At 36.5% G+C, this 20,377-nt stretch overlaps 2 protein-coding genes across 3 annotated transcripts; both read left to right on the top strand.

The window, feature by feature from the left end:
• The first annotated feature begins 7,059 nt into the window (after positions 1 to 7,059).
• On the top strand, positions 7,060 to 14,575 carry LOC122009720 (probable aspartyl aminopeptidase). 2 transcript variants are annotated; one of them, XR_006119641.1, is made up of 10 exons: positions 7,060 to 7,287; positions 7,365 to 7,455; positions 7,549 to 7,684; positions 8,250 to 8,522; positions 8,748 to 8,895; positions 9,075 to 9,314; positions 9,629 to 9,761; positions 10,072 to 10,253; positions 12,987 to 13,351; positions 14,246 to 14,282. XR_006119641.1 is itself a non-coding variant. In XM_042565994.1 (10 exons), exons 1-10 carry the CDS (start codon positions 7,105 to 7,107, stop codon positions 14,352 to 14,354), a joined length of 1,608 nt encoding a protein of 535 aa, XP_042421928.1. In that variant the 5' UTR covers positions 7,060 to 7,104; the 3' UTR covers positions 14,355 to 14,575. The 2 variants fall into 2 exon arrangements, 1 of the variants encoding a protein (XP_042421928.1); XM_042565994.1 differs by having other exon boundaries at positions 13,239 to 13,351; positions 14,246 to 14,575.
• Positions 14,576 to 17,152: 2,577 nt separating this feature from the next.
• Positions 17,153 to 19,354, top strand: LOC122011010 (zinc finger MYM-type protein 1-like). The gene is made up of 3 exons (XM_042567459.1): positions 17,153 to 17,710; positions 17,828 to 18,166; positions 19,253 to 19,354. Exons 1-3 carry the CDS (start codon positions 17,153 to 17,155, stop codon positions 19,352 to 19,354), a joined length of 999 nt encoding a protein of 332 aa, XP_042423393.1.
• Positions 19,355 to 20,377: the final 1,023 nt, after the last annotated feature.

The raw sequence follows: 20,377 nt of genomic DNA on the forward strand, positions 1-20,377 counted from the left end.
TTAGCAATGTTGGCTAACCATCTTCCCGAAGATGACTCAAGCTCCGAGATGAGCATAGATGAAGGGGGAGGAACATCAAAAGAAGAAAGCTGCAGTGAAAGGGGAGCATCACCAAGTCAGGTAAGTAAGGTGCGTAATCTAACCTTTACTCAGTCATTTCTATTTATCAAGTCTCTTTCTAAAGAGTTAGATCAATTAGAAAAAGAAAATGAACATTTGAAATTAGAGAATGCAAAATTGAAAAATTGAAATCTGCTGCATGTTCAAATGTTTTTCAAAAATCTAAATTAAATTTTTTTGGTAAATTAAACTGGTATATTAGAAAGCATCAAGGTCAACTTAGGAAAATTCCTAAAACTTATGTACCCTCTAGATTTTTAATTAACCCAGTAGGAAGGAATCTACACTGGATTCCAAAGTCTTTGATAAATTAGAATTATTAAAGTTAGAGCTTACAGCGAGTAAATTAAACAATGAATTTCTTTATGAAACTTTGTCTAAGGAAGTGGTTGTTGCTCCAATAACCAAGACGGCCTAGTGCCTCGCCACGACCTGGAAGCCGAAATATCGAAATAAGATGTTTAATCCACTTTCTGGTAAAAGCATTAAAAGTTAAAAATTAAATAATGCTTTGAAAGTTTTTCAAACTTTCTCTTGAAATTCAAAAAAAAAAATTATTTTTACTTAGAAATTCCTTCTGAAAATTCTAAGAATTCATTTTTAACTTAGAAAATTTTTCTGAAAAAATTCAGTTTACTTGAAATCTTTAAAAAATTCAGTTTACCCCGTTTTTGCTGTGATCAAAGGGGGAGAAATAGGTACAAGTTTAGGGGGAGTTAGGAATATTTAATAATTTCAAAATTATTTTAGGATTGCAAATTTTTATTGCAATTTTTATGTTTAAAATGTTAGTTAATAATTTCTTTAAATTACTATTTGTTGTTATACCCTAACTTGAACTTGGGTTGATGCACATCAAAAAGGGGGAGATTGTTGAACCCCGTGGATGTTTTGATGTGATCAACCAAATTGGTTAGGTTTTGCTTTTGTATTTGATCCCTGTGTCTGAGTGTGTAGGAGCTTAGGAGCGCAGGAAGTCGAGTGGAAGACGCAGCTAGCGAGAAGGACGACACGGGAAGGGAGCAGACGGGCTCGATGCGTCCGAAGGACGAGAGAGCTGCGGAAGAGTACACCGGTGGGCGAGAAGGACGTGCGCAGCGTTCGAGGGACGTTAAGTCGAGGAGGAAGGCTGCTCGAGGAAAAGGCCGAAAATTGGGTTCGGGTGAGCCCTATTTCGGTTGGCCGAATCACCCAAACTATCGGAGCATCGGAAGCCAACACAATGGAGCTGGAAAAGAAGCACAAGATGGAAAACCAGCTTGAAGGCGCCTTCATGAAGCATGAAGGCACCCTCAACATGGAGGCACCTTAAAGCTTGATGAATGCGCCTTCAACATGTCAGTTTTGACCGTTTGCCCTGCGGATAAAACTTTATCCGCTGACCGAGCTAGAGGCACCTTGAACCTTGTTAGAGGCACATTGGACCCTCATGATAGACTTTCTAGGAGCTATATAAAGGCCCCTGGAGTTAGGAATTATTCATTCAACTCAGTATTAGATTTCCTAGCAACTGTTGAGCTTTCTAAGTGTGTAAAAGACTTCTCCGCCTTCAGAGAAGGAGTTTTCTTACTGCGCTTTTCATTGCCTTGGATTAATAACCGTCTTGGTTGTAACCAAGTTAATTCCGGGTCTTCTCTATTTCTTTCTGCTTAATTGTTTTATTTTATTGTTTCTATTTTTGAGTTGAAAATCCGAGGAGGTATAATCTTTATTTGCAGGCAATTCACCCCCCTCTTGCTGGCCTTCGCTGCACCTACATTATTTATCTTCTTAACCTTAGGTGTGACAAATCTAACATGAGAAGGAATATATTTATCCTTAAGGATATCATGCCTCCTATTCTCATGATAAATAGCACTAAGATGATAAGAATTATTTCTAGCATGCTTTTTATCATGTGTCAAAAGAATGGATTCATTAACTGATACCTTGGTTTTTACCTTGGAAGCTCCCCCTAGACTTGTCCATCCTCCTTTGACTTTGGTTGTTTTCTTCCCCTTTGGACATTGGCTTCGATAATGCCCATTTTTGTTGCACAAGAAACACACAATGTGTTCCTTGCTCTTCTTTGTTGTGGGGATTGTCTCCTTGGGCTTCTCCTTGCCCTTGGGTACTACTTGGCCCTTCTTCTTGGCCAATTTTGGACACTTGCTCTTATAGTGTCCATGTTCGCTACACTCAAAGCAAATAATATGATTTTTATTTTTTTACAATTGAAGTTTCTATACCTTTGCTTGTAGGGATGATGCTTTCTTCTCCATTTGATGTAGCTTGAATTGTGGAGGTTGCATCATCTTCTTCTTCTTCTCCTCTTGAGGATGTGGATACTTTCACCTCTTCCTCTCTTGAAGATGTAGAAGATCTCTCATCTTCTTCCTTCTCCTCCTCTTCCTTCTTCTCCTCGAATGTTGACCTTATGTCAACATCGGATTGATCCTTCTCTTCTTGAACCAATGAACCTTTCTCCTTAGGCTCATCAACTCCTTAAAATTGAGTGGGGTTCTCATGATAGACAATGACCTTTTTCCAAAGATCATTTGCACTCATGCATTCATCTACACTCAAAATTATGTTAGAGGGTAATAGATTTAACAAAACTTTTGTTACCTCCTTATCCGCCTCTGCTTGCTCCTTTTGTTCCTCGATCCAATGTCGAGGTTGGAAGCGCTTACCCTTCTTGTCCGTTAGAGCTTCAAATGGGTCCTCCAAAACAACCCATTGATTCCAATCCATTTGGAATCATGTCCCCAATCGAGTTCTCCCAAAATTCAAGTCCTCTTTGTCATACGGTGGTGGAATTCGGATATCCCATTCGAGCAGTCCTTCGGACTCCATCTTCTTCCTCTAGCTTCTTGCTCTCTTGGCGGTTAGTCCGTAGAAGAGTGACCTCGCTCTGATACCAATTGTTGGGACCGATGTGCCCGCTAGAGGGGGGTGAATAGCGTCCCGTTGCACGCTCATTGGTTGAGTCGTCTTGATGATATGCAGCGGAAAGAAAGACACAACAAACCAACACACTAACATCTAGGGTTTACTTGGTATCCACCTTAAGAAAAGGTGACTAATCCAATGATCCACACACGACACACTATCTCCACTATGAACAACTCCTTCTCGGTCGCAACCGGAGGCGGAGAAGCCTCGTACAAACTCACACACAACACAAACACAAATACAAGAAGAAACTCTAAGAATACAAGTGAATACACCTTTTTTCTTGCTACTTGTTGTTGCCTCTTGAACCTTGAAGATGCTGCTCAAGTGCCTTCAAGAACTGGTGTGAGTGTTGGAGAAATCGCTGTGAAGATCGCAGAAAAATCGTAGGAAGAAATTGCAAAGATCTGGCGAAGAAAATGCTCCGCCCAAGCTTTAAACAATGCTCCCAATCGATCGAATTCATCCCCAATCGATTGCCACATCAGCACCGCTCCATTGCAGCCGCCCATCACCTGCATCCTGCGCAACGATCACTTCCCAATTGATCAATTGCGACTTCCTGAATTGATCGCCCGATCGATTCAAAACCTTTCTGTGCTCTCGCATCCGCATGAGAGCTTCTGCTGCCCAATCGATCGACCAATCGATTGGGAAAGCCTCTGTGCTCGGGATTTCACATCCCAATCTATCGACCGATCGATTGGGCCATCCCATAATCGCAGTACACTCTAATCGATCAGTCGATTGATTGGACCATGGTTCAATCGATCGCCCGATCGAATGACCAACCTGGACTTGACTCAAACTCAAGTCCAAAGTCCCAAACCCAACTTTTGGTCAACCGTTACTTGTTGGGTCTCCATGCCTAACATTTGGCCACACCCGACCAACCTCGAAATAGCCTTCTAGCCTCCTCCATCAGCCTTGCGTCCCTCGGATATCTCCCTATCATTCACGCCTTGCCTACAGGAGTTTCTTTCGGCCTCATCCTAGTTGTCGGGTCTTTCTTGCCAAGTCATACCAGGACTTACATTGCCAAGACCACATGCTTGGACTTACACCCTTTGCCAAGATCACACTTGGACTTTCCAATTGCTTGGCTCCTCACCAGGACTTTCTCCTTTGCCAGGATCACACTTGGACTTTCCAACTGTCTGCCTCATCACCAGGACTTTCCACTTGCCTGGCTCCTCACCAGGACTTTCCCGTTGCTTGGCTCCTCACCAGGACTTTCCCTTGTCTGGCTCCTCACCAGGACTTTCCCATTGCCTAGCTCCTCACCAGGACTTTCTCCTGCCTAGCTCCTCACTAGGACTTTCCAAATGTCTAACATCCAGTTAGGACTTTCCCAGTCAAGTCTCCTATCAACATTGACCTACTTGACTTATATTCTCATCAACCTGGTCAATCCTTTGACCATCTCCATAACCGGATGATTGCTCCAGCAATCTCCTTATATTGGCAAACATCAAAACTTAAATCCTGACTCAAGTTTGACTCAACTCAAGCTTAGTCAAACTGGTCAACCTTGACCTAGGGAAATTGCCTCAATAGTATTTTCCTCATGAGATCTATTTAATAGAGCTCAGAGTGCTTGGGCATGGTTGATGAAATTAGTGGTGGTTAACCATAATTAGTGTTTACAAGTGCTCAAGTGATCTAGTGTGGTCTTGTGCGAGTTGTAGTGAGGTTTCTTCACCCACAAGGAGCTACGTGAGCTAGCCGGAAGTTCTCCGGGGAATCATCCACCGACGGATCAAGATCGTCCACCTTACGGATAGTCGTCGAGTAGGAACTTTATCTCCGAACCATATTAAATCAATGTGTTAGGTTTACTTCTCATATTAGTATTGGTTTTTGTATTCTGCTATACGTACTAACAATTGCAGAAAGCGATCCTCACTCTTCATCTTTGTTGAATTAGTAGTAAAATATTAATTACGGATTGTATTTTTTTCCCTATTTTACCATTATTATTATTTGGGTAAAAATTAAAAGGACACTCCTTATGTTTTTAATTAGATGATGTCTCATTTTGATTTTTTTTATTAAAAAACGCTCTTACCCCATGTGTAATCATACAACTACCTTTTACTATATTATTTTCATTAGTATATCTCACCTATATTTTCCACTTAAATCTTGAACTATGAGTGTGTTGTAGTAGTTACAAACTCGTAGTTGTTACATAGTTGTAGCAACTATGGTTTCTTAACTGCTACAACTGAGCTATCACATAGTTGTAATAGCTACAAAGTCGTAGCCGCTACAACATGAATGTTAAGTAAGTTTTGAGAGACTATATATAACTTTTGACTCAGGTTGAATTATGAGACGTACAATATATCAAATCTAAGTGCATTCAGAAATCTATATTTGTTATTGGGTGTAACCCCTAATGGCCCAATCTTATACCCAAAAAATATTGTTTAAAGTATTTTCGGAGGCTCCGAAGAATTTTAATTCTCTTTATGAAAATTATTTTCTATGTTATAGCAGCTATGAAACCATAGCTACTATAACTATAAGCTACAATTGTTGTAATTGTAGTAGCTATAAAATCGTAGTTGCTATAACATATATAGTAGTTATGGTTTCGTAATTATTTTTTCATATATGAAATCGATGAAGATGCATAGCTAATGAGGTGACTTGCACGTTGATTGCAAGAAGACATCAAACTAGAAAACTCTAAAGCTTCGAGCTAACATGTGCGACAAAGAAGGTAAAGAGAGGAGAAAACGTCAGTAGACAGGTCAGAGAGGAGTCTCCGGCGCAATCACTCCGACGCTTAAGTCAATTGAAGGCTAAGTTTGAGCAACGATAAAAATGATGAATAGTGATAATGTTGGAGAGCTTACTTGTGCTTGGAGAAGGGACCCCTTATATAGCACCTTTACCTTTGGCCTGAGGCGCCTCATTATGATAGTGTAACCCCTATTGTACTTTCTCTTTTCCCCACGCCCAATTGGTACTTGTCTCTTTGTAGGTTTGGTAGAGATGTCTAAGTATGGGCTGCAACAATGCATTTTAGAAATTTTCTAAGAAACTTCTACGTGACATTAAATGAAATAATGGATCGAGAGGCCAAACAACTTATGGACCTTTAGTTGATATCCTCTAATAATGAGCATGTGTCGCTTAAGAAAAACCTTCTGAATCCGTAAATGTAAATGATGAATTTGGACCTAAATGAGCCTCCAAAGAGTTTTATGCTTTAATAGGCCTCCAGTAATATTCCTTAAGCGGAATCGACCTTATTGAAGTCCGCTTGGACCTAGTGTACTATCAAATCCGACTAGAATTGGAGGTTGAGCGTTCATGAGGTCATCATTGTGGGGAGGAAGGACTCTTAGCAAACTTAGAGCGGTGTGGGACGAATTAACCTTATGATAGATACAAGCTACTTAGGTACTAAGAGGATCTAGCCTACGTAACATCCGATCGACTATGAGGAGTTGTGTCCTCTTGAAACATTTGATTCAATCAGCCAGAGATATACAAAGAAACCTCTGGTGTGTTCATTGGAAGAATAGGGAATGCTCGATCGCATACGTTGGGGTTTCGTGATCTTTGTTAATGTCTACTGAGCTATATTTGATTGGACCTCAGGGCATCACGCTGATCGACTTTTAGGAACTAGCTAAGACCAGAAGACTTAAGTTGACCCTTCTAAACTTTGACCCTCCTGTTATTTAGCTCGCTTGACTTTGGAATCTGTTTGGGGGTCTTATTTTACTCGCTATATTATTACTATAACGCATCTAACCTGTTCAAGGTTTATACAAGATAAATAATAATGTAATAATATTAAATAGTATATCAAAAGGGTTATATCATTTTAGAAGCGGTGAGACGTTCTTATAAAAAATAAAAATAAATGGGGCGTTACGATTTGAAAAAAAAAAAGTTTTTTTTTTTACATTTGTCCTTGTTATTTTTTATTTTAGAAAAAGTTCACTTTTGTTGAAAAAATCTGTTTACAATTGCCTTTCTGTAACGAAATTGCCTTTATCGGCCTTTCTGTGTTTCAGTGCGGAGCGAGCGATGGCTTCGATCCGCCTCCATTTCCTCCTCAGCAAGCCGCCTCCAGCCGCCGTCCTCCCCTCCTGTTTCTTCTCATCCCTCTTCCCTTCCGCTTTTAACGCCTCCCTCCGCCGGCATCGCCTCGCGCGTAGCTTCTCTGCTGCTCGTCGTCTCTTCTGCTCCAAATCCGACCCTCCGCTTCAGGTAAGAAGAGCCTCTCCTGGTCAACTCTGTCCTCTCTAGCCGCCTCTTTATCTGTAATCCTTCTCCTGTCGATTTAGAGCGATTCAAGGGTTGGAGAGGCTGCCCCTTCGATAGTCGGCGATCTGTTGGATTACCTGAACGAATCTTGGACGCAGTTTCACGCCACTGGTGAATCCTCCAATTCTTCGATTTTATTGGCCATTATTTGTTCGTATGTTCTAATTCCACTGATATCTTTCTCCATCGCGTTTTCCCCGTTAGCTGAAGCGAAGCGGCAGCTCATTGCAGCTGGGTTCCGTTTGCTTAACGAGAATGACGAATGGGATCTCCAGCCGGGTGGTCGGTACTTTTTCACTCGCAACATGTCTTGCTTGGTGGCTTTCGCTGTCGGAGAGGAGTGAGTTCCATATTAGACGATCAAATGCTTATAATCAGAGTTTGAAGGTTAATTTGATTACTGAGATGGACTAGTACTTGTCTACTCGCATCTTTTAATGCATTCATATGGATGTGTATTAGTTGCGATAGAGAGCAGGGTGTGTTTCCATTTATTTGTTTATAATTTTAAGGATCACGCACTAAGCTATCGAGTTTGTTATGAGGAATGGTATAATATTACAGCGGAGCTAGTGAACTGCCTGGAGAGAACAAATTACTAGATCACAGAATAACAAATAAACTATTGGATGACTTGGGTGTTTGGAAACTTTGCAATTTGCCATCTGGATTCACATTGTTGTTCCCATAGGTAACTACTAGCACTTCATTCAGTAAAAGATTAAATATCACCATTTTCATATGCTTCCCTGAAAAGAATTGACTAATTTTTCTTAGTTTACCGAGATCTAATTGGTTTTAGTTTTTTTATTTCAGCGCTATATGATAGATTGTATATATTGCTTATCATTGATCTTCAACATACCATTCACCTCCCAATCTTATAGATTGCTTTACTTTTGCAGTTATAAAGTAGGCAGTGGTTTTCATGTTATTGCTGCTCATACTGATAGCCCATGTTTAAAACTCAAGCCTCGGTCTGCATCAAGCAAGTCTGGTTACCTCATGGTAAATGTTCAGACTTATGGTAGTGGCCTATGGCATACATGGTTTGATAGAGACCTAAGTGTTGCTGGAAGAGTTATCCTGAAACACAACAGTGGTTCTTTTATCCATAAGCTTGTTAAAGTGAGGAAACCTCTGCTACGTGTACCAACCTTGGCCATTCATCTAGACAGGTTGCTTATTTGCTTCTTCATCTTTCATTTCTAGTTTATATAAAGGAGTTTTATGTACTTATTTTTAGGACGCTTGATTAATTTAATGTTACTCTTTCCCGTGATTATTTTATGTAACTGTGTTGGAAGTCTTCTCAATATCATTTCTTTTTCCTAAATAGACATAAATTGATGTTTGTGGGATTATTTCTTTGGATATTTCAAAACTAACTTTTCTTCATATAGAACAGTGAATACTGAAGGTTTTAAACCTAACTTAGAAACTCAGCTTGTCCCACTTCTTTCAACAAAAGTTGATGAGGCTGAAACAAAGTCCGAGGACAAGACTAAAGCATCTTCTTCAAAAAATATCCATCATCCACTATTGTTGCAGGTACAAAGCTCACCTGTCAATGGCTTGATATGACAATGAAGATGACCTGTCGATGTCATTAATTTCATATGGATCATGGGCTATGTGATGGATGTGTATTCAATATTGCTCATTTACTTTCTACAGGGAAGTGGTACTTGCAGCCACTTATCTGGATTGTGTTACTTGTATTTTTCCAGGTTTTATCTGAAGAACTTGCTTGTGATGTTAGTGAGATAATGGGTATGGAGTTGAATGTTTGTGATACCCAGCCTAGTTGTCTTGGAGGTGGAAATAATGAGTTTATCTTCTCTGGAAGACTTGATAACCTTGCTTCAAGTTATTGTGCACTGAGATCTCTGATAGATTCATGTCAATCACCTATTGACTTAGCAGATGAGCAGGCCATCCGAATGATTGCTTTGTTTGACAATGAAGAGGTATTATTATTTATTGCATATTCAAAATAAATTCATAATAATATGCACTTAGTTGTCTTAAACCGTAACAATGCAGTAAGTGTTGAGAATACCATTTTCAAATGTCAACTAAAATGAACATTGTGGTTTTAACGTCATTGCCTATCTAAATGTTATGTAGGGTGCTTTTAAGCTTATGCATGGCTAATAAATTCATCGCTTACCTAGCATTGATGCTGATGTCTAAATACACACAATGCTTTCTATCTTCTTTAGCCAAATAGTTGAATGCCCGCTTGTGTTTGTCTTAATTTGTATTTGTTTGGAATTGATAGGTTGGATCTAATTCTTTGCAAGGGGCAGGTGCACCAACGATGTTTCAAGCCATGAGACGAATTGTTGATTGTTTATCTCAAGAACGAATGACGGAGGATTCTTTTGAACGGACATTACGTTCATCTTTTCTTGGTATTCCACTTGCTGTTTTGTTTTATGTGAAGGCACCTGCATTTTTGTCCAAAGCAAACTTGATATTACATCAAAGATTGTTTATTTTGTTTCAATGATCATTATTTGTTTTTATTTACTTGCATTTATATTCTATCTGTGGAAACATTCTTTGTCCTTAGGTTTTTGAAAAGAAATAAATAAACTGATGCTGAAGGTGTCATTTTGATTAGCAATTGAGATAGATAATATCATGAGATTTAGCTGATTACTTGTACAAGGTTCAGTAATCTATCACTGTCTGACTTTTAATTTTTTTCTCTCTTCTCAGTATCTGCAGACATGGCACATGGCCTGCACCCAAATTTTCCTGACAAATATGAAGAGCACCACCGACCACAGCTACAGAAAGGAGTTGTAATAAAACATAATGCGAATCAGCGCTATGCAACCAGTGGTTTAACTGCATTTCTTTTTACAGAAGTAGCAAATCTCCATGACCTTCCAGTTCAGGTATTTTCCGAGACTGTTCATTGGTTTTCTGAGTCAGATGCTCAACTGCAGCATTTATGATTTATCTTTGTTTATTTTTATTCATTGTGTGTTGGATTGGCTTGATGGCCAAGTGAATGCTTTAAAATTTAGATTAGAGAGACTGTAGTGCTTGCTATTTTCTGCAACAATCTGCAAATTGGATACTTTGTGTTCGTTATAACAGGGATACTAGACATCTATGTTTGGCTGTGGTGGGAAAGAACAAGAATGGCTTTGTGGAACTCTGATCATAGTCTGGCATTAGTGGTGGGTAAATCAATGTTAGGTAGTGGTCCTAGTGGAGGGTAGAAGCGTGAAATCATATTTCTGTTTCATTAGCAGTTGTTGACTGGGTTGCAAATGCTACTATGTTTCTCTCCTGCAAGGATCTTCTAGTCTTTTCTTATTTTTGTAGAGAAACAAATGACACTAACTTTTGATAAGTGTTGGTATATTATATAAAAGTGTTGGAGTGTTAAGAAACAACACATACAAAACATTCATATAGCAATCATGAAAAATGCTAAAGATGGATGTGATGAATTATTTGAAGGGAAAAAAATACTGATGTCCAAGAACAATTAAGTGTAGCTTCCATGGATATAAAATGAGAAAACATAGGTTGAGAATTTGAGATCCTAATGACATATTTAATGGCATCAATAGATTATATAGTTAGAAGAATTGAATGTATTCAAATATTCTCAGTGATGTTGCCTTGCATATAGCTCTATGGAGGGATACCCCAATTACTTGGGACAAACATGGGCAAGTAAAACTTCTAAAGATGATTGGAACCAAATTACTTGCCAGTTGGCCTGTAATGGTGTGAGGAACCTTTGCTCTTTTTTTTTTTTTTTTTTTGTCAAGTTCACTGTTGGTATGGAAAACGAAAAGAAAAGAATGCCTGATCAATAGAGGATAAGTACTCTAGTTCCCTTATATAAGAACAAGGACGACATACAAAATTGTGCAAACTATAGGGGTATTAAACTAATGAGTCATACTATGAAACTTTGGGAAAAAATAATAGAAAAAAGATTAAGGAAGGAGACCACAGTGACAGAAAATCAATTTGGGTTCATGTCTGGAAGGTCGACAATAGAAGCTATACATCTCCTTAGACAATTAATTGAAAAATATCGGGAGCAAAAACAAGATCTATACAAGGTATTCATTGACTTAGAAAAAGCTTATGATAGAGTCCCAAGAGAAATTATATGGAGAATTTTAGAAAAGAGAGGTGTTAGCGTAACATATATTGAACTAATTAAGGATATGTATGAGGATGTAACGACCAGAGTAAAGACTTCAGGCGGAGTAACTGAAGCATTTCCAATAAAGATAGGGTTACATCAATGATCAACCCTAAGTCCCTATCTTTTTACACTAATTATGGACGAACTCACTGCGCACATTCAAGACACAGTACCGTGGTGCATGTTGTTTGCAGATGATATTATTTTGGTAGATGAGACACGTGAAGGAGTAAATGCTAAGCTAGAATCTTGGAGGGAAACACTAGAAGGGAAAGGTTTTAAGCTTAGTAGATTAAAGACAGAATATATGGAATTTAAGTTTAGCAATATTAAAGTAATAAAACAATTGTTAAGATAGGAGAGGACGAGTTGCTCGGAACCGAGAGATTTAAATATTTAGGATCATTTTTACAAAATGATGGAGGGATTGAGAGAGATGTCTTACATAGAATACAAGCAGGATGGGTGAAATGGAGGGTAGCGTCGGATGTTTTATGTGACCGTAAAGTACCTCTTAAACTTAAAGGTAAATTCTATAAAACCGCAGTTAGACCTGCTATGTTATATGGAGCTGAATGTTGGGCTATGAATCGAGCACATGAGCATAAGATGAGAGTTGCAGAGATGAGGATGTTAAGGTGGATGTGTGGGCATACGAAGATGGACAAAATAAGGAATGAGAGCATTAGAGAGAAAGTCGGAGTTGCATCTATTGAGGACAAACTCCGAGAGACACGTTTAAGATGGTACGGACATGTACTTAGACGACCAATAAATGCTCCAGTTAGGCGATGTGAAACTATGATAAACATGCATATCAAACGAGGAAAAGGACGATCAAAAAAGACTTGGTTAGCAACAATAAAACAAGATAAAATTTATTTAAATATAGATGATGATATAATAGGAGATAGGGCTCAATGGCGTAAAAGGATTCATACAGCCAACCCCACCTAGTGGGAAAATGCTTGGTTGTTGTTGTTGTTCACTGTTGGTATGGAATCTTTAACATGTTTATGTCATGGGTTTTTGCTCATTGCCACATTACACATGATATTTGTGTTTGGAGAATACCTATATTATTTATACTTAGAGCCTAGAGGTATCTGCATTGCAGCTAAAACAAGATGCTTGAGAGTACCATAAAGGCTTTTAGATTAAAGCAAGATGCATAAGATTGACGGAAAGGCTTCTATATTACATGATATTATTTTATTTTATATCAAATATATAGAGTCTTCTTTCAATTTACAGTTTGTGCAAGCCTATAGGAGTATACACTGACGTTGCTGCCACCATTTTATGTTTGTCTGTACTGAGTTTTCTCTCATGAGCAATGAGACGCCTTTTCCAAATACATGGAAGTCCAAATTTCTATATTATTCAGGTTTGGATGGCAAAACAAATATCGGTTTAATTCTGTTGCTCTAATTTTCTTTTTCTTTCACTGTAGGTATACTACCAACATACTTTTTGGCGACAAAGGATTTTCCTTCAATGAAGTAATTATAAGCTATAGGAACACATTGCTGACAGAATCTATCTTTTCTGCTTTTGGTTCAATTAAAATATTGTAGTGCTTAATGAAAAAGCTAGATGTCTTTTATACTTGTTGCAATGCTTATTAATACTAATCCTTGAGTTTTTACATGGAATCAAAGAAGACAGATATCTTGCAAAGAAAACTTACCTATGTTCTGTCTAGGAATTTGCTGTAAGAAACGATATGGGATGTGGATCTACAATTGGCCCTATATTGGCATCAGGAGTTGGTATCCGAACTGTTGACTGTGGTATTCCTCAGCTCTCAATGCACAGGTGTGCCATTCTTGCCATCATGCTTTTACTTGGTCTCTTGTTTTTCTTGTCAATGTGAACAATGAATATAAAATATGCATTTCTCAAGCATGTCAATTTACTGGATTCTGTGACTTTGTTTATTTATTCAACGGTATTAGTAATGTTTTTATCAACCAATTCATTTCTCCAACACTTGATCTTGTTCTAGTATTACTTGTCTCAAAAATATACCAGTGGAATTTTGCAACCACTTGAAATATTATTGTGTTATAGCAAAGCATTAGTAAAATATATATATATATAGTGGAAAAGCAGGGTAAGGCTTGGCGCAACAATAAAATTGTTGTCGTGTGACCTAGTAGTCATGGGTTTGAGTCACAGAAATAGTCTCTTGCAATGCAGGATAAGACTGCGTGTAATAGATCTTTAGATCTCACATTGACGGGAGCTTCGTACACTAGGAGTTATCAAGTATAGTGGGCAAGCGCTATCTCGCATCATTTAGATTATAGTTTTGTTGTTTCTTCTTTTACACTTGAACTACTTTGTTTAATGAGTTATATTTGTTGTACCATTAACATAAGTTATCAATGTTATGTTTAGTCTAGGAACACCGTTAATCATTTGTGAGAAAAAAAGGCTTAAATATTAAAAAAAAAATACACTGCTACAATATTTTGAAGATCTAATTATGTGAGTAATGTATTAATTAATAGGCCGATGTCATCATTGTTATTAGATTTGCTAATCATACTCGGACAAAGCTAGAAAAAGGAAACCATACATGTCTAAATCTAAAATTGACACTAAACATATGAATGGCTACTCGTAATTAAATTGTTAATAATCACTCTTTAATTATCTTGTTTATTGATTCCAGCTTCACGATCTTATTTTTGGATTGTGGTGCAGTGTTAGGGAGATATGTGGCAAAGAAGATGTGGATATTGCATATAAGCTTTTCACTGCCTTCTTCAGATCGTTTTCAGACATCGACAAGAAGCTAATTGTGGACTTTTAGGTTTAGACTTCTTTGCTTCCTCAAGTCCTCTTTACGACTTTACCTTATTATTATACGGTCCAATTGATAACTCATGATCTTCAATTTTACTATTTAACATAAACCTCGAATTTAGCCATAGGAACAACTCACTATGAATCCCAAGAATTTTACATTGAATTAGATCAGTTTACATTGGTTCGTTTCAAAACACATCGAGTTCAGCAAATAATGTCGTATAATTGTTGGAATTGTTGCGTTTTGGATTTATCACTTGTCCTGTGCATATTAGAAAGCATAATATTTAATATCACTGGCAAAAGATAATTCGCTTGCTTTAACGTCTCCATTACCTTGTCCGGTCAACACGGATTAGATAAATATAATAGTTAATATCTTGCCCCTTCGTAAAGCTGTTATTTTATCGGACCACACTAATCCCATTTGCATGCTGGCGATGTTGTGTGAGGGTGGGATTAATCTCAGTCGTGCAGATGAAGACGGCTAAGATTAATGTTGGTTTGTAGGAGTTGATAATTTTATCAAGTCAAGTCAAGTTGTGCATAAAAAAACAAGGAAATAAAAGTAAAATAAAGAAGTTCCGGTCAAAAGATTAATTGATGAATCATCCAAATTCTGGCAAAGTTGTTCACAAGTAAGAACAGTCCAGGCGGCCAGAGAAACACAAAAAATTATTCAAATTGGTAATTTTTGTTCATTTCATATCCATCTATTTCTTTATTGTGGCCTCTATTGGCACTTAGGCGATTAGCTAGAAGTTAGACTTTATAATTTATCTTCATTTATATAATTGAGAACGGATTCTGAGGAATATTTAAGGTGAGCATAACTATCTTTTACTTATAACATTCTTATTTTATTTTTCTAATATGTCTTTATCCCACCTATAGGAATTAATATAAAAAGGTAAATTTCTATGATACTCCAGATTTAATGACCAAGTGAATAGATCTCTCTTTTGATTTGCGTTTGTCATAGAATAGGTGAAATACATTTAAAAATGGATTGTTTTTTAATATTAAATAGGATGAATTGAGACAGCGTTTGTAAATAAGTTGTGTCAACTAGCTTGCTAAAAGGCAAAGAACCTAAGTTCATTTTGAAATTTGTGTTCACCCAAATGTTCTTCTTTCAATCCTTGTCTATGGAGAAATTACTCCCATTGTCTTGGTGAATCTCTACATCTCGATGAACTCTAAATTTTCTCACTAGTTGACCTGTTAATCCATCTCAAGTCAACATAAGGAGGTAAATCTCTTAAAATAATGACTGATGCATGAGTATGGTATTATTTTTGTTATATCGAGATTTAAATTGTATACCTTAAATTGATAGTATCTTATGTGCTAGTTATTAGATCGTTCGAGAGATTAAATTTTTAACTAATGTGACAAAATGTGATTCATTTGTTCACGGTATTCCTATCAATTCGTCTCTAGTTCAACACAGAGAAAGTAAATTATAGATGGTTATTAATCATTATTACAGATGGTCAAAATACGAAAGAGACAGTGGCGGAGCTTACACGGGCCCAGTGTGGGCAGTTGCCCACACTGGGCCTGGACAAAAAAAAATATTATTAGTCTTTTTTTGCCCTAAGTCAACTCTAATTAAACTAATTGCTCTCTAACCTTGCGACGAACGACTTCTCCAGTCTCCACGCCGAACCTGCAGAGGCCATAGCAAGAGGCCCAGAGGAACACCGAACACGAGTTGGGAGAAAAGTATCGTTTGCGACCACGCCGTCGGCTACACGCCTGCAAGTTGCAGCAATCTCACAAACGCCTCCCGAAATACCCATCTTCATTCTTCAGTAGTCAGTCTTTCCTTGTTGGCCGGCGGCCGTCGCCTCCTTTTCGACTTCATCTTCCTCCTTTGCTGCCGCACTCCATAGCAATCTAAGAAGCCCAAGGACCCCAAGGTAACCCTTAAGGCCTTAACCCTAAATGCTTTTTTCCTGTTCGGAAAAAAAAATGGCGAACTGGCAAAGCACTTTTAAGTTCGAACTTCTGTTTCCACAACTCATATTAAATAATTTTCAATAAAAAGTTATCTATATATTATTTTGTTTTCTACTATATGCTGATAATGCTTACAAAATTAAGAACTACAGCCACTGCCCACTAATGTGATAGTTAACTATGAGAGAATTTTTTTTTTCTTTTGCAATAATTATTCATATACAAGGCTATGCACGGTAGCATGGGTAAAAAAGTATAGATAAATATTAAATCTATGCTATGTTAATTAAATATATAATTTGATAATTTTAAAATTTTGTTTAAGTTTGGATTGTTAATTCATTTTTTATTTATTTATATTAGGAAATCACTATGTCTATAATGCATAGATTTTTTAAAAGAAAAGCTCCAGAACCAGAAGAATAAAATACTGGAAATGTTACAGTTGGAGAATTTGATTTTTCACAACTACCAGCAGATCCTGGACTAAGAATTCCCATTTGTTCTTATAATGCTAACATTAGGGATCAAGTTCGAAGGATATATTTGTAAAAAGGCCCACGTCAACCTTCAGGTTATGAATTCCCAAAACGAAAATTTGGAGTAAGCCAATTTAGACGGTTCAATCCTTCATGGTTTAAGGAATTTGGCGATTGGTTGGAATATAGTATAGAAAAAGATGCAGCGTATTGTTTGTATTGTTATCTTTTCAAGACAACTAAGGGAAAATAAGCAGGAGGAGAGACTTTTGTTAGTGAAGGATTTACAAATTGGAAGGGTAAAGATAGATTAAATATTCATATTGCCCAACATGATAGTGAACATTATAAAGTTCGAATGAATTGTGAAGCTTTGATGAATCAAGATGAGCACATCCAATCAATTTTGCACAAACAATCAAAGCAAATGCGAAGTGATTATCATATTCGTCTCACTGCTTCGATTGATTGTATTAGAGTTCTGTTGCGACAAGGGAATTCATTTCGGGGTCATGATGAGACTGAAGGTTCTCTTAATCCGGGTAACTTTCTTATTCAATTGGAGTTTTTAGGTGCTCATAACAAAGAGATTAATGATGTGATATCGAAAAATGCTCCTAAAAATTGCAAGTTAACATCACCGGATATTCAGAAGGATATAGTAAGGGCTTGTGCAACTGAAATAATTAATGTTATTATCAAAGATATTGGTAATTCATTATTCTCTATTTTAGTTGATGAATCTCGTGATGTGTCAATGAAGGAGCAAATGTCAGTTGTTTTGTACTATGTTGATAGTAGTGGGCATATAAATGAGCTTTTGATTGGAATTGAACATGTTACTAGTACTACAACACTCTCACTTAAAGCTGCTATTGATAAGATGTTCGCTAAATATAATTTGAGCATATCTAATGTGAGAGGATAAGATTTTGATGGAGCAAGCAATATGCAAGGTAAATTTAATGGTCTAAAAGTACTCATTTTAAAGGAGAACCCATGTGCATTTTACATACATTGTTTTGCCCATCAGCTTCAACTAGCTCTTATAGCTGTGGCCAAGAAAAATCTTCCAATTTCTAATTTCTTTCGTATTGTTGGTGATGTGGTAAATGTTGTTGGATCATCCTGTAAACGTTCTGATCTTCTTAAGGAGAAACATTCAGATTTTATTGTTGAGGCACTAGAGAGGGGTAAAATTTCAAGTGGTCGAGGGCTTAATCAAGAAACTACCCTTCAACGTGCTGGGGATACACGTTGGGGGTCACATTACAATTCTTTGAACAGTTTGATTTCTATGTTCGCTGCTGTCAGTGATGTGCTTGAAATGATTTCAGAAGATGATTCCAGTTCTCCTGATCAAAAAACTGAGGCATTTAATTTATTGGAGTCAATACTTTCATTTGATTTTGCATTCAATCTACACTTGATGAAACATGTCTTAAGGATTTCGAGTGAATTGTCGACGGCATTATAAAAGAAAGATCAGGATATTGTAAATGCAATGGATTTGGTACAAGTATGCAAACACCGACTCTAAAATATGAGAGAAAATGGTTGGGATTCATTTTTAGAAAAGGTTCACTATTTTTGTCAACAACATTACATTGATTGTCTCAAAATGAATGATATGTTCATACGTTGGGCACCACATGGTTGTCTCCATCGTAATCCACCAGAAGTGACAAATTTACACCACTATCGAGTTGATTTATTTTATGGTGTTATTGATATGCAACTTCAAGAATTAAATGATAGTTTCTCAGAGGCAAGTACAGAGTTACTTCTCTGTGTAGCTTGTTTGTGTCCACAAAACTCTTTTATAGCTTTTGACAAGAAAAAATTATTGCAACTGGCTGAGTTTTATCCACAAGATTTCTCAAGATTTGATCTTCTCGTACTTGATGATCAACTTGAAACTTATATATGTGATATGCGTTCTAACAAAACATTTCAAGGATTGAAAGACCTCGATGATCTTTCAGAGAAATAAGTTATGTCAAAGAAAAGTATGATATATCCATTGGTTTTTAAGCTTTTGACATTAGCATTAATTTTACTAATTGCGACTGCGTCTATAAAGAGAGTATTTTCTGCCATGAGAATTGTGAAAGATAGGTTGCGCAATCGAATGAGTGACGATTGGATGAATGATAGTCTTATTGTCTATGTAGAGAAAGATATATTTCTAACGGTTGATAATGAAACTATTATACAAAAGTTTCAAAATATGAAGACTCGAAAAGAATAATTATAAGGTAATTATGTTGTGATGTTTGATTTAATATTGTATGCCTTGTTAACAAAAGAATTAACTTCTTGACTTAAACTCTTTACAACTCTCCTTTGAAATGAATTTATTCTTTAAAAAATCATGTAGTTTTACTAATGCTGTTAAGTTTTAGTTTTCCATTTTGAATTTTCATGGCTAGTACTAATTTGTCTTATTCATTTGTAGCTATATTTCTGTACAGATTTCATCAATGTGGATGATATTGGCTTGATGCTTGAAAATTATGAACAACTTTTGAGTGTATCTTATAATCAAGAATCTTTCTGAAGATGGTGGAATAGATAATTTTTTTGATATTAGGGAGGATAATCCGGTTGGACAAGCTCAACGGATTAGTTTTCATTTTGCCATTTGTGGTTTAATTATTATGTCAACTTTTATACATCATGTTCTGTTGTATTATATATTGCTTAGTCTTTGTTGATCTTTAATTTTATACCATACATAATTTTACAATTATAAAATTTTAATTTTATTTTACTTTATTAAATATATTATATTATTACCTACCCTCTTAATATCCTAGTTCCGCCCATGGAAAGAGATATGCTTTGTTAAATTTTAATCTCAACATTTTATATTATAATATCTTATTTCTACGTGCGGTAAATAGAATCTATTTCTATTTAAAAAAACGTGTGAAAATTTAATTACATTTCAAAGATATAATTAATCATTTGTCGATCTTGTACTTTTCTGGCCATTGTCTTATTGTTTTGACATTCATCGCATATATATTAATGCAAAATTTGATTTTTTTTTTATACTTTAATATTCTGAACTATCCTAAATTATCGTAATTGAAAGAATAATTTTTTTTTTCTTTTGGCTAACATATTTCATATTCCTTCATATTTACTGTGCCAAATAGCAATTAGATTTATTTTTTTGCTTTCTTATCGAACTTGTACCATGTTTTAAACTTTTTATTAATCACAGCACCAAAAATTCCTGAAAAGTCTACCAAAAATATAAAATTTATCTTATCTATTCATTGATGATAAAAGATGAATACGTTCGTTCTCAGTGTTCCTGTCAATTCGTCTCAAGATCAATACGGAGAAGGTAAATCACGGATGATTATTAACTTTTGGAATAATGATTAACACATAAGAAAGATATTTATTTCAATTTTATCAAGATTCAAATTCCAGATTTCATTGATGGTAATACATCATCCGTTAATTACTAGACAGTCCAAACCTCTTATCTACTCATGCTCACCCACAAGTGTTTGCCCTAATCACTTGTCATGTCACATCGATAAGAAACATCAGATTGAAGAAAAAC

This window comes from Zingiber officinale, chromosome 8A, assembly GCF_018446385.1.
Source record: "Zingiber officinale cultivar Zhangliang chromosome 8A, Zo_v1.1, whole genome shotgun sequence".
Lineage (NCBI taxonomy): Eukaryota > Viridiplantae > Streptophyta > Magnoliopsida > Zingiberales > Zingiberaceae > Zingiber > Zingiber officinale.